Source organism: Orcinus orca, chromosome 7 (assembly GCF_937001465.1).
Source record: "Orcinus orca chromosome 7, mOrcOrc1.1, whole genome shotgun sequence".
Taxonomy (NCBI): Eukaryota; Metazoa; Chordata; class Mammalia; order Artiodactyla; family Delphinidae; genus Orcinus; species Orcinus orca.
The window spans coordinates 78,014,928-78,029,335 of record NC_064565.1 but is presented as its reverse complement, the minus strand read 5'-3'; the positions used below and the strand labels follow the sequence as shown (position 1 = coordinate 78,029,335).

The 14,408-nt window shown below is 37.9% G+C and overlaps 1 protein-coding gene and 1 long non-coding RNA gene across 4 annotated transcripts in view; one reads left to right on the top strand and one right to left on the bottom strand.

Moving 5' to 3' along the window:
- Positions 1–1,073: 1,073 nt before the first annotated feature.
- Positions 1,074–14,408, bottom strand: part of NABP1 (nucleic acid binding protein 1) — a 94,464-nt gene continuing 81,129 nt past the window's right edge. The window contains exons 1-6 of one of the 2 annotated variants that reach the window (XM_012535628.3): positions 9,219–9,839; positions 8,782–8,920; positions 5,856–5,927; positions 4,195–4,270; positions 3,467–3,533; positions 1,074–2,491 (exon numbers count right to left, since the gene is read on the bottom strand). In XM_012535628.3, the coding sequence (XP_012391082.1) occupies positions 2,322–2,491; positions 3,467–3,533; positions 4,195–4,270; positions 5,856–5,927; positions 8,782–8,920; positions 9,219–9,309 (615 nt within the window). In that variant the 5' untranslated portion in view covers positions 9,310–9,839 and the 3' untranslated portion in view covers positions 1,074–2,321. Of the gene's footprint in view, positions 2,492–3,466; positions 3,534–4,194; positions 4,271–5,855; positions 5,928–8,781; positions 8,921–9,218; positions 9,840–14,408 lie in introns of those variants that run through there. The other variant, XM_033400314.2, reaches the window with a different exon arrangement.
- The window catches only part of LOC117195543 (uncharacterized), a 41,244-nt gene continuing 35,749 nt past the window's right edge, over positions 8,914–14,408 (top strand). For both annotated transcript variants that reach the window (XR_007478356.1, XR_007478355.1), the window contains exons 1-2: positions 8,914–9,053; positions 11,506–11,598. This is a non-coding gene — a long non-coding RNA (uncharacterized LOC117195543). The remainder of the gene's footprint in view (positions 9,054–11,505; positions 11,599–14,408) is intronic.

Below are 14,408 nucleotides of genomic sequence, written 5' to 3'. Positions count from 1 at the left end.
GGCTGGGAAGGCAAATGTTCATTATGGATTGCAACTCACTTTGCTTTGGTTTTGAAGGCTTTCCTTAAGAAAAAAGAAATTTGTTAATAAATGATAAAAAAATACAGAACAACAAGGTTAAATGATTGAGGCAAATGTCAATTACAAGAGTAAAAGATAAGGTCTTTCTCTACTTAATCGCAACACAATAAAGGGTAACAATACTTCCACACCTAACCCTGCATTTTCTTCTGTTCTCGAGGTATGACTAGACAACAAACATTTGACTGCTTATTATGAGCCAGAAGTCATTCTACTCATTCACACAGGAAAATCTTAACTATACAAAGGGGTAATATTACTCACTTACTTGTTTTTATAGTTATGGAACCTGGCTTACAGAGGTTTCAAGTGGAATAACTTGCCCAACATCCCAGGTGAAGAGAAAATAAGGCCAGGATTGGAAGCTCAGCAATCCATACTTGATTATTTTAATCTTCCAGAACTCCAAAATCCTTTCTTTTAAAATGACCTTTAACACTAATCTCCCACAAATAACTCAGTGTTAGTGCTCCTACATCTACTGAGATTTAAAAAAAAAAAAAATTATGTACTAATTTGTAATTTTTTTTACTCCAAACATCTGTAATTTTGTGAACATCTTAAAAAAATACTAGTCACAAAGCCAAATTAACTATAATCATCAGTATATGAATAAAGGAAAAACTTATTTCTATAACATATAATCCCCAGTTACTGAAATACTATAAACAATAAGCTTCTTGAGATTATTCATTATTTTGTCTACCCCTTAACACTATCCACACAGTGCCTAATATGTGACATACTGAAATACCTGTTAGACACACTGGATTAGAGCAAACAAATATCTGGCACAAATTTTTATATTTAAACGCTATGGCACTTTCAGAAAACAAAGTCCACTTAAATTATTGTTATTTGAGGTGGGGAAAAAAGACAGTGACAAATACAAAGCTAAGTAGTCACCAGGCTGAAGTCATCATTACAATTACAGTAAAAGGTACTGGCTCTCCATTGTAAACCATTAAAAGAGCAAAAATAAGGTAGGTCTGTTAACATTAACGCAAGTTTTATTCAAGAGATAATGTTGAAGAAGAGTTTAATTCCAGCAAAGGAAAAATTTACCAGTTATCCACCATACAGTAAGAAGTGGAACTGGACACCACTTACAACACATAAATAAATTCTACCTTTACATTTCTAAATAAAGCTGTATTTGCTTCTTTGAGAGAGCCATTTCTTAACTTTTGCTGATAAGGCTTTGTGAATTGTGTTCAGAAACTGACAATAAACACACACACATACCCTCAAATAAAGTAAGAACCTAGGAATTTCACTCCAGGCTGAGTTTCTGCAAGTACCTAGGACGCCATAAATTAAGATTACATTTTTCTACATAAATTCAATTTGAATTGCCTTCACTATAATATTTATCTACCATAATTTGTAAAAATTAGATCAATGTTTATTATGACTTCATAATTCCCTCAAATTAAACTTCAATATTTGACATAGTAGTTTAAGAAAATAAACATTCAAGGCCTCAGTTTTAAATTTCCATTCAGTGTAATGCACGAAGCTGGTAAGTATTAACAGGACTACCCTAAGATAAACTAAATGTAGCTTTCTTCTAAAAATTTCTTGTTATAATACAGATCACATTCTATTCCATAATTCTGATAAAGAATATGTTTTTTGGTAACAGAACAAGAGTTTAGGATGATTCAGTCCCTGGAAAATCTTAATGGCAGTCACTCAATGGAGAAGTCAATCATTCCTGGAGTCACAAACACTCAAAAATTGCTGTTAGCATTAACCATGTTTTTGCTTTTTTGGTGGTTATTGCGTTAGCTGGCAATATCTGTTTTTAAGACAAAAGAACATCTCCCACTAAGCCTGCTTTAGTTGGCCATATCTGTTTTTAAGCCAAAAGAACATCTCCCACTAAGCCTTATTTTAAAAATTACAAAGTTTGTACAGAAAATAGACTCATAGAGGCTAAAATGCTGATGTCGTAAGTAACTCACCCATGAAATGGGTGCAGGTATTTTAGAGGATATCCAAAGATCTTTTTGCTCTAAAAATAAATGCCCCTATTCTTCAGTGTTCCCATTCTTCAATAGGATACTCGAGCAGCTTAATAGTTCTGCTATAAAAAACAAACCACTCTTGTTAACAAACCAAAAACATAAAAGGAAACCGATAAAGGACAGTTTTCACAGTTAACAATAAATAAAAGTGCAGTAAGTGTTCAAGTAGGGCACGTAGTTTAAAAACTACATGTGTGTATTTGGCATAGGTCATCTTTTAAAGGCTCTCCGAGGGTCCCTGCCATTACTTATTGTGGTCATGACTGTTTGATTATTAGCTGTTCCTGGTAGCTGTGGATTTACAGGTCCCCGGCGATTGCTTCTACCAGCATATGAAAATTGGCATCCTCTTGCTTCTGAGCCAGTTTGAACACCGTTTCCTAAAAAAGAATATAAAAAAATCATCACCATTTTCAAATAGAAGTACATCTATTTGAAGTTGTAACACATGCTATTAATGTTTACAAGTATTATGGAAAACAAACTCCTTTATTTATTTATTTTATTTTATTTTTTTAAACTACTGGAAAAAACTCAGCTTGAGTCCTAGGTTTTCCCAAATGTATAATTACTGTAAATATATTAACTTGATGCTTGCATTACTAGGGAGAGGAAAAAAAGAGCAACTTGGGTAACAGAATGAGAAATCAATAAAGTAGGAAAAAAGCATAGTTAATGCACTACCTACATTATAAGGGAAAAAGCAAAAGCAAAATGGTATATAAGTATTGGCATTTGGTTCAAATAAGGTTAACAATGTTTTAAAAGAGACACGTAATTCTAACTTTTTAAAGGAAAAACCAAAGCGTCCCACAGCATAATGATCATCAGCTGTGCTCAAACATGTAGACAACAGGTCAAATAAAACTTCAGCCACCTTAATGAACTCCAATCACAAAAGACTTTTCCTCTGGTCTTTAAGAATAAAGGCTTCAAAAGACCTTTAACAAGGATGTAACAACCATTGACCTTTGAGAGCATTTGAGGGGTAAAGGCCAATCTTTTAAAGAGGCAGCTATGAGCATGTGAAAAACTAAGGTGAGCATCAATCTGAAGATAAACTGCTTTCAGTACACAAAAATAACCACTTATTCTGCATCTATTATCAATAATCACTAGATTACAGAAATTTTGTAAAAATCAATGGAAAATAACATAATGAATCACCAAAACTTAGATTTATTATTAGCCAACGTTCACCCAGTAACTGGCCCAAATGTTTAAATATAGAATGTGCTCAATAAATTAGCTTAAGAGGGAATCTGCTTTCTAGAAAAATCAGTTATATTTTCATAAGATAGATTCCCTTAATTCTTACACCTGATAACAAATATACCAAAAAAAAAAAATCTTACCCACTGGTCCAAATGTACCTGTACCCATATTACTATTCATGGAATTATTCTTCTGCTCACTGTGTGCCTATTAAAAAAATGCCTTAATGTAATCAAATGAAGATTTTCAAAAAACCATATTATTATAACATGTTGTAGCCATTGTTTTCTTTTAAACTTTCAAGGGTTTTTAAACAATTTAAAAAGATTTATCCAAGTCCTTTCAATGTTAAAATATTCAGGAATGTTTCCAGACCTTTCAAAGCTTCTGTTACATCTTACACCTTCCTGATATTACTCCCTGCTCCTCAAAAGTGCTAAACTGCTAAATGGCACATACAGTCGTCCCTCAGTATCTCAGGGGGATTGGTTCCAGGACCCCCCAGATACCAAAATCTGAAGATGTTGAAGTTTCTTGTGCAATATGGCATACTGTAGTCAGCCCTCTGTATAGGAACATTCTGCATCAGCAAATTCAACCAGTGCAATCCCAGTTGGTTGAATGATCCATGGATATGGAGGGCTGACTGTACATTTCATATATGATACTACAGATACCTATACAGACTCACTCACAAAACATATAAAACGGAAAAGAATTCCATTAAAGAATCTTTAAAAAGATTCTTTTTAAAATTGTCTCCATTATACTTAGGGTATGAAAAGCTTGGCAACCTAGCCACAGATTTATAGTACATAGTCAAAATTAGCTTAATCATAAAAACAGACAATACATTTGGATTAATTACCCCTTTGTTCTGCTGTCCTCGATAATCTGGGTTAGGTTCACTGAAATTTGGCACTTCTGAATAAACCATACAAAATCTGAAAGACAATAAAGGACAATTTGAATGATTTCTGAAATAATCAACCTTTCTTTACATAACATGCATAACTTTCAGGAATAAAGAATGTAGATGTCAAATGAATTACCAAACAGCAATATGCTAACTAACTCTATTCATTTACAACAAAAACTTTCTAAATGCTTATGTTTCATTAAAAAAATCAAATATTTGATTGCCTACAATGTTTAAAACATTCTATTTTGTATTTTAATTCTTCTTCTGTCCTTATCAAAGATCAAGGACACAGAAACACATCTTTGTCCTGTTTTTCCACATAGGCTGGTTGATGCCTCTGAACCATGTTTATTAGGGTTCCAGAGTTTTTCCAGCAATGGTGATGGATTTGCACTGATCCACTCACACACTTTCATCCCGTCCCTCTTTGACCAATCACTGTGAATCTGCAAAGATAATCATTCAAGGTTAAAAGTGGATTTTGCAGGCATGAATAAAGACAACTGGCTATCAAGACACGGTTTATCCCAATGCTTCTTATCAGCTGACTATGGTGTATATTGATAAACATTACGCACGAGCATTTTCTTAGCTCCTCAACCCACAAATAAATCAGAATCAGTTTTGGTAACTCCTGGACTGACCCTGACAAAGTCACTATGTATTGAGTGACCCCCAGTGGTTCTTCACATAACTGACCTCCATTATTATAAATACCTCTCTATACATGAAAGTCAGAACAGGATCCTCAATCTTTCTGTAATATTGATGCTAAGACCTCTCATAACACGTTGCTCTACTACTACTCTAAGTACGAACATAAGTGAATCCTAATTTTCTTCCTAAGCGAAAGCAAAGTGTTACCAGTTTCTGATCTTTAAAAGCTAGCAAGATTGCTTATTTTTCCCAAAGTATCTTATTCCTGTAGTGTAGAACACATTCTTCCTTCCTTCCTTTATTTATTTATTTATTTTTGGTGCCACTTGTGGCTTCTCTCTTTAGATATCCTCTATTTTGACAGGCATTAAGTTGATGTCAGGCATTAACCAAACAGAATGGATTTTATGATTTGGCTCATTGCCTACACCATACTTTATGAGTACATCCCAAATGTCTAGGCCAGCATGGAGGCTGAATTACCTTTACACCCCTAGAGAGGATGGTTCCTCCAAGTCAGGGTGGAGATTACCACGGCAGTAGTTTATAGAAGCTTGCATTGTGGCTGCCTGTACGGTACCTAGACTGTGGATAAATACAGGACTTCAATTGTCATTGCTGCAAGTCCTTTTACATACAGAACTTACTTCAAATGGCATTTGTGACATCTGAAAGATATACATTCCCAAAGCCTACAGAAATGGTCCCACTGGGGACTGTCTCAAGTGCAGCTTCTTAATGCTCTTTGCCAGGAAAAACTGACATTCTCAACCACAGGAAACAGTACTGATAGGTGTTAAACTAGCACATACATGCAAAGTTAAGCTGCTGCAAGCATTCAGTTTACAGTCAAAAAGTCAACAAATAGGTTGATCGTTTATACCTACCAGTTATTCTGTACATATTATTTGTAATTTATTCAATTATATGAAATGCATCTTGATACTTACTCCCCAATTTTCTGAAGTTCTCCACCCCTTCCAGTATAAAGTGTCAGACATCCTTTCCACATGGATGCATACCTAGAAAGAAAAGAAACATCAGTTCTATGGAAATATGTATATTTCCTTCTACTTAAATCAAATAAATCTTTATACTATTTTTTTTGTATTGGGGTGCAGGTGGGGCTCAAACCCTGTATCTACCATTGATTAACTTGTTACTTACTAAGGAATGATGCAAAGAAAACTCTACCGCCAAATTTTGACATAATTATATAAACGATAACTAACCCTAGAAAATAGAAGTCTTTTTGCAAAGCAAGCATTGTTATACTCCAAAGATCACATCTTTAGTCAATTAAGAAAGGGAGAACATTCAAACTGCAGAGATTCAAGCAGAATTACTTTTCAAACACAGGGCATATAAAATCAACACCCTAGTGTTTACTTTTACACGCATGTACTTGGTCTACCAGATATTGATATATATTTTCCTTTGCCTCCATAAAACACATAGGCTAGTATGTGTTATTCCTAAGCTACTGAAAATTTAGTAAAATTTAATCAAGGGGCTAAAAAACTATGATCACAAATCTTTCGCTTATCTGCTTTTCCAAATTCCCAGTTTTTAGCAACAACTTGGCTGAACGATTATTTACTGAGAACAATTTTGAATGCAGGAAGCATCATTAGATAAAATAATCCTATTCACAAATCTAAGACAAATGTAAATTCATCAATATTATAAAATAAGCCCAAGGCTTGGTTTTCAGTGGTTCTTTGTACAACTACTATGGTAACTTCATGATTTAGAAAGATAAATTATAACCAAATATTGCTTAAGTATAATGATAGTTCATCTTTTTTTTTTTCTTTTTTTTTTTTTTTTTTGCGGTACACGGGCCTCTCACTGTTGTGGCCTCTCCCGTTGCGGAGCACAGGCTCCGGACGCGCCGGCTCAGCGGCCATGACTCACGGGCCCAGCCGCTCCGCGGCATGTGGGATCTTCCCGGACCGGGGGCACGAACCCGCGTCCCCTGCATCGGCAGGCGGACTCTGAACCACTGCGCCACCAGGGAAGCCCGATAGTTCATCTTTTAATACAGGTTAATAAAATTTTTCTCATTTCACATTATATATTTCTCTTCATTTAGTAAAGGTTATTTATTAAAGACTCCATTCACCACTTTTAAGTTACACAAAAAGTAACTTAGGAGACAGTGCACTAATATTTCACCTTACTAAAGTAAAAATTAGTGCCTATTTTGAGAGAAAATTTGAAGTTACTACAACTAAAACATTTAACTTTCACTTATTTCAGGAATGAGATCAATGTTTGCAGCGTTTTCTGATATGCATCCCAATATTCAAATTACCATTATTGAGATGTATACCTTTTTTCAAAAGCTACTTTTCTTAGATTCAACCAGAATTTAAGGGCCTTACAATGGGCCAGACTCTGCTAGATATGTTACTTTAGTAAGGTATAAATATTCCCATTTTACAGAAAAGGAAGTTGAAAAGTGTAATAACGTCAAGGTTACACTGAAGTAACAGTAGAGTTTCTTTGGTTTTGAATTTTCCTTTAAACTGTACTCCTTGGTAACTATACTCCTTAAAATCCTATAGATACTATAAGGCTACTGACTTAGTTTTTCCAGTTTTTTTGATGGACACATCTATGTATTTTCCGTGACTACAAAATATGAAATAATTGAAAAGAGATGCCGTTTACAGTGTATAAAATAACTTCTAATCACTGGATGAGATACTTTGGCAGCCAAAAAACTTTAATTATGCTAATTCTTACCATATCCTCCCAGGTAGAAATTCTCTTTTGTGCAAGTTAAAGATGTGGAAGTTTAAAAGACATAGCCAGTGTCATAATGAGTCAGTGTATAAGAAAAAAAATGTCCTGACTCTCACTTCCTTCTTCGATGATACTATGCCTCACTTCCTGAAGATGTTGTAAGACCTGTAAAATACTATCAAAGGGCTCTAAGCTCCTACTTTCAGGGTGATCCAACACTTTTCTGAGATTCTATTTACTTTGCCAACGTCAATCTCCATCCACTTTTCCTACAGTTATGACCAATGAATTATTACAATTCTACTGACCACAAAGCTTCCAAAATCTATTTTTAAGACCCCTTTCTGGCATTTTATCCTCCTAATACTTGGTAAATCTCTAAAGGCAGTCTAATTACTAATCAAAAAAAAAAAGCTTGTACTAAATTATTTTTAAAAGCCAATCTGCCAACTAACTCTTTTGGACAGAGGTATCATAGACATCTTTCTGCCAAACATTTTCTGCACATCATTTTGTTTTTGTACAACATTGACCTTACAGCAGTAGGCACAAGAAATTATTTTCAAGAACGTGACTTCCAGATATTGTAAACTTCCTCTCTCAACTTTTACATTCGAGTACAAATCTGACATACTACAAAACCTACTAAATTCTCCAACTACAATCTCGATTTACGTCCACACTGTCTAAATGAGTATACAAATAAAATACGGGCAGGATCTCAAAAGTCATTAAAAAGGGGAAAAGGTTGGAAAAAAAGCTAAGTGACAACTATATTAAATAGTTTATGAAAAAGATGAAGTATTGATTATGTTAGTTTTAACAATCTACTAAAAAGACTCAGTAATCCCAGAACAGTATTTAAAAATCTACTTAATCTGTAAACTGAGGGTGGGGTTGTTTAGATTAGGCTGAAACTGACTGCTTTTAAAGGCGAAGGTGTTACATCCCAATGCCGTCCATCACCTGAGGTTAACACTGAAGGGGCTTAAAAATCCTCGGGGTGGCCCACAGAAAAGATGAAATTTTAGAACTTGCCAAGGTCCCGGGCGTCAGCCAATTCCGATTCCGCAGACTCCTACTTGGGAGGCACTCTGATCCCCCAACCCTTCTATGCACACCTACCCTCTGGTCAACCGAATAATATCCCCTGGCTGTATAAGACCTCCGATTTCATCCCACACGGAAATAGTGATGCTGCCAGTTTTATCTGCTACTTTGCATGATCTCACTTCATGGCCGTCTTTGGTTTTGGTCACGCGTCCTGTGAGGATTTAAAAATCAAAATGGGGAGGGGTGTATTAGATAATGAGGACTTCCAAAAAGCTAACTCCTCCTCCGGGATCAAAATGCACCTGAAAGGTGGGAAGAGGTCGAGCCCCGGGTTCTCGCCGCAGGTAGGCTACGGCCCCAGCTCGGGCCAACGGGGCCACGTGGATGGGGGGAGGGGAGAGGAAAGGGAGGAAAGGGGGACGGGAGCCCCCGGCTCGCGGCGGCGGCGCCCTTCCCTCCTGTCCCGGGACGCACACAGGGCGGCGAGGCGGGATGCGGACCCCACTTACCTATCTCCAGCACAATAAAGACGACATTTAAGTTTTTCAGTCCGGGCTTAATATCTTTTATAAAAAGAGGGGGGTCGTTGACCCCGTTCATACTGAAGCAGGTGCTGCTACGCTGCGGAGACTCGAGTGGGCAGGGAGCCTGACAAAGCTTCCCACCCCCCGGGCCAGGGGCGAGGGCAGAGGGGCGACCTTGGGCGGGGTTGGCGAGAGAAGGGGCAGAAAGCGGTTAGTCAGGGACCAATGAAACCAGTCCAGACGGCACTGAGCCTAAAAAAAAGGGGAGGAAAAAAATAAAAACAAAACCAAAAACGCTCACAAGTTTAAAAGAAAAAAAGACGAACCACTCCGCACACCAACCCCGCTCCCAACGGGGCGACAGGAAGGCAAGCGCGAGAACTGCCCCCTTCTTTGGATAAAAGGAAGAAAAAAAGACAGCGAGAGGACGCCTCTGCCCTGAGTCCCGCTCACACACACACACGGGCGTTGCCCTGTCTGTCCCGGGCTCCGGGTAGTGACGGGCTGTGACAGCGAACCCAGAGCAGAAGCCAAACTACCACGCACCCAGAGCACCAAACACCGACTGCGGAACGCGCCCGCGCGCCGGCTGGACCCCCGGGTCGCCCCGCCTCTTGTGACGTCCCATGGCGAGCCCCGCCCTCCAGGCTCCGGGGAAGCCAAGGGGCGGAAACTGGCAGGCGACGCCAGCGCAGCCTCCCTCTTTCCTCCCCGGCATGTCAGCGCGGGCCCCGCCCCCTCAGCCGTCCAATCGGATCTCGGCTCCGCCCCACCCTCCTCCAGCTTCCGCCGTCGCTGCGCAGCGTCGGCTCTACCCTGCCTAGTCTTCCATCTAAAGGTTTCTATCACTTGCTGTCAGTCTTCTGGGTTTTCATGCATTTTTTTTTTTTTTCCCCTCAGAGTTCAGTCCTCCCGCCCCCCTGCCCTTTAGTTTCGCAGTCACTGCGAACGGTTGCTGTGTTTTAGGACCCAGTGGGTACGCCAAAAAGTATGCAGTAGAGTAAGAACAAGGTTCAGGCTAGGGTGGCTGGTCTGGGTTGAAAGAAAAAAAAGGTAGGGATGGGTCCTTAGCTGTAAGGCAGAAATTTTAGGGCCGGAAAGGAAGTTAGAGATCCACTCAACCGCCTCATTTTAAGCATATTTAAAATTGAGATCCAGAAAGGTGAGGTAGTTTGCTGAAGGTCACCCAGGAACTTTGTGAGCAAGCAGGGCGTCAACACAAGTTGTCCAACCTAGTCTTGGTGCTTTTCACTCTATAATGCTAGGCAGATAGACAAGTAGTTAAATTCCTTTGCAAATGTATTATTTTTCCTTACCCTTCTCTAGATTACATCGCTTACCCATGTTGCTTTTCTTTATGCTTGTTTGTTTTTTAATAGACTATTTTTTAGAGTAGTTTTATGTTAGAGAGGAAGGTACGGAGATTTCCCTTATACTTTCTACCCCGACACAGGTATAACCTCTCCCCATTATCAATATTCCCCCCAGAGTGGTACCTTTGTTGTAGCTGATGAACTTACATTAACACATCATCACCCAAAGTCCATATAATTTACCTTAGGGTTGGTTCTTGGTGTTGTACATTTTATGGTTTTGGACAAATGTATAATAACATGTATTCACCAATAAAGTATCATACAGAGTAGTTTCACTGCCCTGAAAATCTTATGTGTGCCACCTACTCATCCTTCCGTCTCCCCTAACCCCTGGCAACTACTGATATTTTTACTGTCTTCATTTTCCAGTATGTCATATAGTTGAAATCATAACAGTATGTAGCCTTTTCATATTGACTTCTTTCACTTAGTAATATGTATTTAAGTTTCCTCCATGTCATTTCATGAGCTATCAAGTCATGCAGTTGTTTTCGTACATACAAAATAATTGTGTGACAACAGTGGGAGACCCTGAAACATTATAACCTGGGGAGGGAAAAGATGAATAAAGTTTTCTTTATGTTGTGTAGTGAAAAAGACATATGCTTTAAAAGCAAACCTAGGTGTGAACGATTTACTAGCTGTGTGACCTTTAGGACAGTTGATTAAGCTTTCTAGTCATAATTTAATCATCTGAAAATAAAAGGATGTCTACCTCACAGAGGATTGCATGGGCTCATAATAGTGCCTAGCAAATAGAAGATACTCAATAAATATTTTCTCCTTGCCTATTTTCTATGATTAAAGAAAAGGAGACAATAGTAGCTTAAGCTGTGATTACTTAATCTTTTCTACATTCTACTTGGTGATTGCTAATTTTTATACCCATTTTACAGATGATGAAATTCACCTGAGACCACATAGCCGGAGAAGGCCAAACTGAGTTTTGAATCTAGGCAATCTTGACCCCAGAGCCTTACAGCCTAAAGGTAATTTTTAGACTTAAATTGCAGTAGTGGAATTATGAGTCAAAAACAGACTAAATAAAGTATTAGCAGCAACATATATCTATAGGGCTTTAGAGAATCATGTAATTAACTATTTGAGATGGTAACAGATACGTTGAGAAGAGTATCAGAGAATTTGTGTGGCAGAAGACTTTTTCTTTGAATCTTTCTGAATATTTTTAGCTCAACCACACCACTTCCCAAACACCTGCAAACAAACAGCATAGATATATTACAGCACAAGAAATGAGTTTCAACGATAATCACAACATTAACAGGGGAGTCAATACATTCTTAAGGAAGCAGAAGCTTTCAATTCATGGACAAATAAGGTCCAGTGTGCCAAAGACACTGACGTAATGCTGGAAAATGGTGTAACATAATATTATAAGCATGATTTCAATATCCAGTAAAACAATGATGAAACATGTGAGTTAATGGCAGAACCACATCCAACGTCAGGGCTCCCATAGACTCCCAGTCTGGCCCAGAGTTTAGGCAAAGAAAGTTAGCCACTCCCTGAACCCTGGGTCATTTGTTCCCAGAAAGGGGATTAGGTAGGACTGCTCAAACCAATTTACAGACATTTAGAAAGAGGAACCAGACACTTGGGAAGCCAGCCCCACAAAAGTAGAAGCTTGTGCTCAGAGGCACAGCCCAGCCCAGCCCAGCCCTGCACTTCCCCCACAGGACAGAATTCAGTCGAACATCTCTCACTTCCTTTCCTCCTAACTCAGCAGTTCTCAGAAAGGAAATGGCAACAAGTGCTTTCTCATTCACCAAAACTAAAGGCAGTCTTGAGAAACAAGATGGTGTGGGCAGTTTAGGAACTCTTCAACCCAGGTCAGTTGGTTTAAACTATCCCTGATCACTCCTCAAGGGTGGTGGTTAATTTAAAAAAAAAAAAAAGAAAGGAGATGTCTAGAAGAGCAACTATTGCCACCCAAATAATCTTTCCTAATATTACCATTCAGTGAAATAAACAAAGATCCATCAATGCCCAGCCAGTTAGAGCGTAATGACTATATTGCTGCTTCTTTACTGTCTTTGCAGGATTACTTCGTGGTCTTGCTTCTAAGACTGTTTGTGGGCTTTCCACACTTTCATAGCCCAAACATAGACTTATTCTGAGATGATGAGAGGTTTATGCCCAGAAGCTCAACACCACTACTCCGTGTAAAGAAGATATTGCTTGGTCAGATCCAGTAAAATACCAAAGGGCATCCATTAGAATCTTGTGCATAAGTTTGCCCACCACCCACTACCCGTGCTCACTACCAGGTTCTGGTTTCTGGGACCCCAGTGGTCATTTTCACTTTCTTTGTACTATTCGTCTATTTTAAACTATTACAACATCAATAAAATACCTGGCCAAATACTATTTGATACTAGACATATTGTGCAGTGAAACTAACAATAAAAAAAATTAACAAGAACTACAGTGTTCTCACATTACAGAGATAATCCACTTTGTAGCATAATTGGCAAGGTCAAAAATAAAAAGGTCTTAATCTTCTTTAAAACATTTAATCAAAAGCCTCATAAGTAATGTTTAGTAATATTTAAACACAAATCATCCCTAGAATGTTAAATGCTGACATGCCTTGAGGATTTGCTATGTACCAGGCATTTTACCTTAAAAGCACTGTATACTTATTTATATATTACTTAATAATTCATGTGAAGTGGGTTTTCTCATTTTATACACTAACTTATGAAGTGGAATTTAAAACCAACTGTCTGTTACATACAATGACCTTTTTTCCCAAACAGGTTATTTTCCCTAAAAAGTGCATTTCTTTTTTTATTAATTTTTGAATTTTATTTATTTTTTTATACAGCACGTTCTTATTAGTTATCCATTTTATACAGATCAGTGTATACATGTCAATCCCAATCACCCAATTCATCACACAACCACCCCCATCCCCCCGCCACTTTCCACCCTTGGTGTCCATACATTTGTTCTCCACATCTGTGTCTCAATTTCTGCCCTGAAAACCGGTTCATCTGTACCATTTTTCTAAGTTCCACATATATGCGTTAATATACGATATTTTTTTTTCGCTTTCTGACTTACTTCACTCTGTATGACAATCTCTAGATCCATCCATGTCTCAACAAATGACCCAATTTTGTTCCTTTTTATGACTGAGTAATATTCTATTGTATATATGTACCACATCTTCTTTATCCATCCATCTGTCGATGGGCATTTAGGTTGCTTCCATGACCTGGCTATTGTAAATAGTGCTGCAATGAACATTGGGGTGCATGTGTCTTTTTGAATTGTGGTTTTCTCTGGATATATGCCCAGTAGTGGGATTGCTGGATCATAGGGTAATTCTATTTTTAGTTTTTTAAGGAACCTCCATACTGTTCTCCATAGTGGCTGTATCAATTTACATTCCCACCAACAGTGCAAGAGGGTTCCCTTTTCTCTACACCCTCTCGAGCATTTGTTGTTTGTAGATCTTCTGATGATGCCCATTCTAACTGGTGTGAGGTGATACCTCATTGTAGTTTTGATTTGCATTTCTCTAGTAATTAGTCATGTTGAGCAGCGTTTCATGTGCTTCTTGGCCATCTGTATGTCTTCTTTGGAGAAATGTCTATTTAGATCTTCTTCCCATTTTTGGATTGGGTTGTTTGTTTTTTTAATATGGAGCTCCATGAGCTCTTTATATATTTTGGAGATTAATCCTTTGTCCATTGATTCATTTGCAAATATTTTTCTCCCATTCTGAGGGTTGTCTTTTCATCGTGTTTATGGTTTCCTTTGCTGAGCAAAA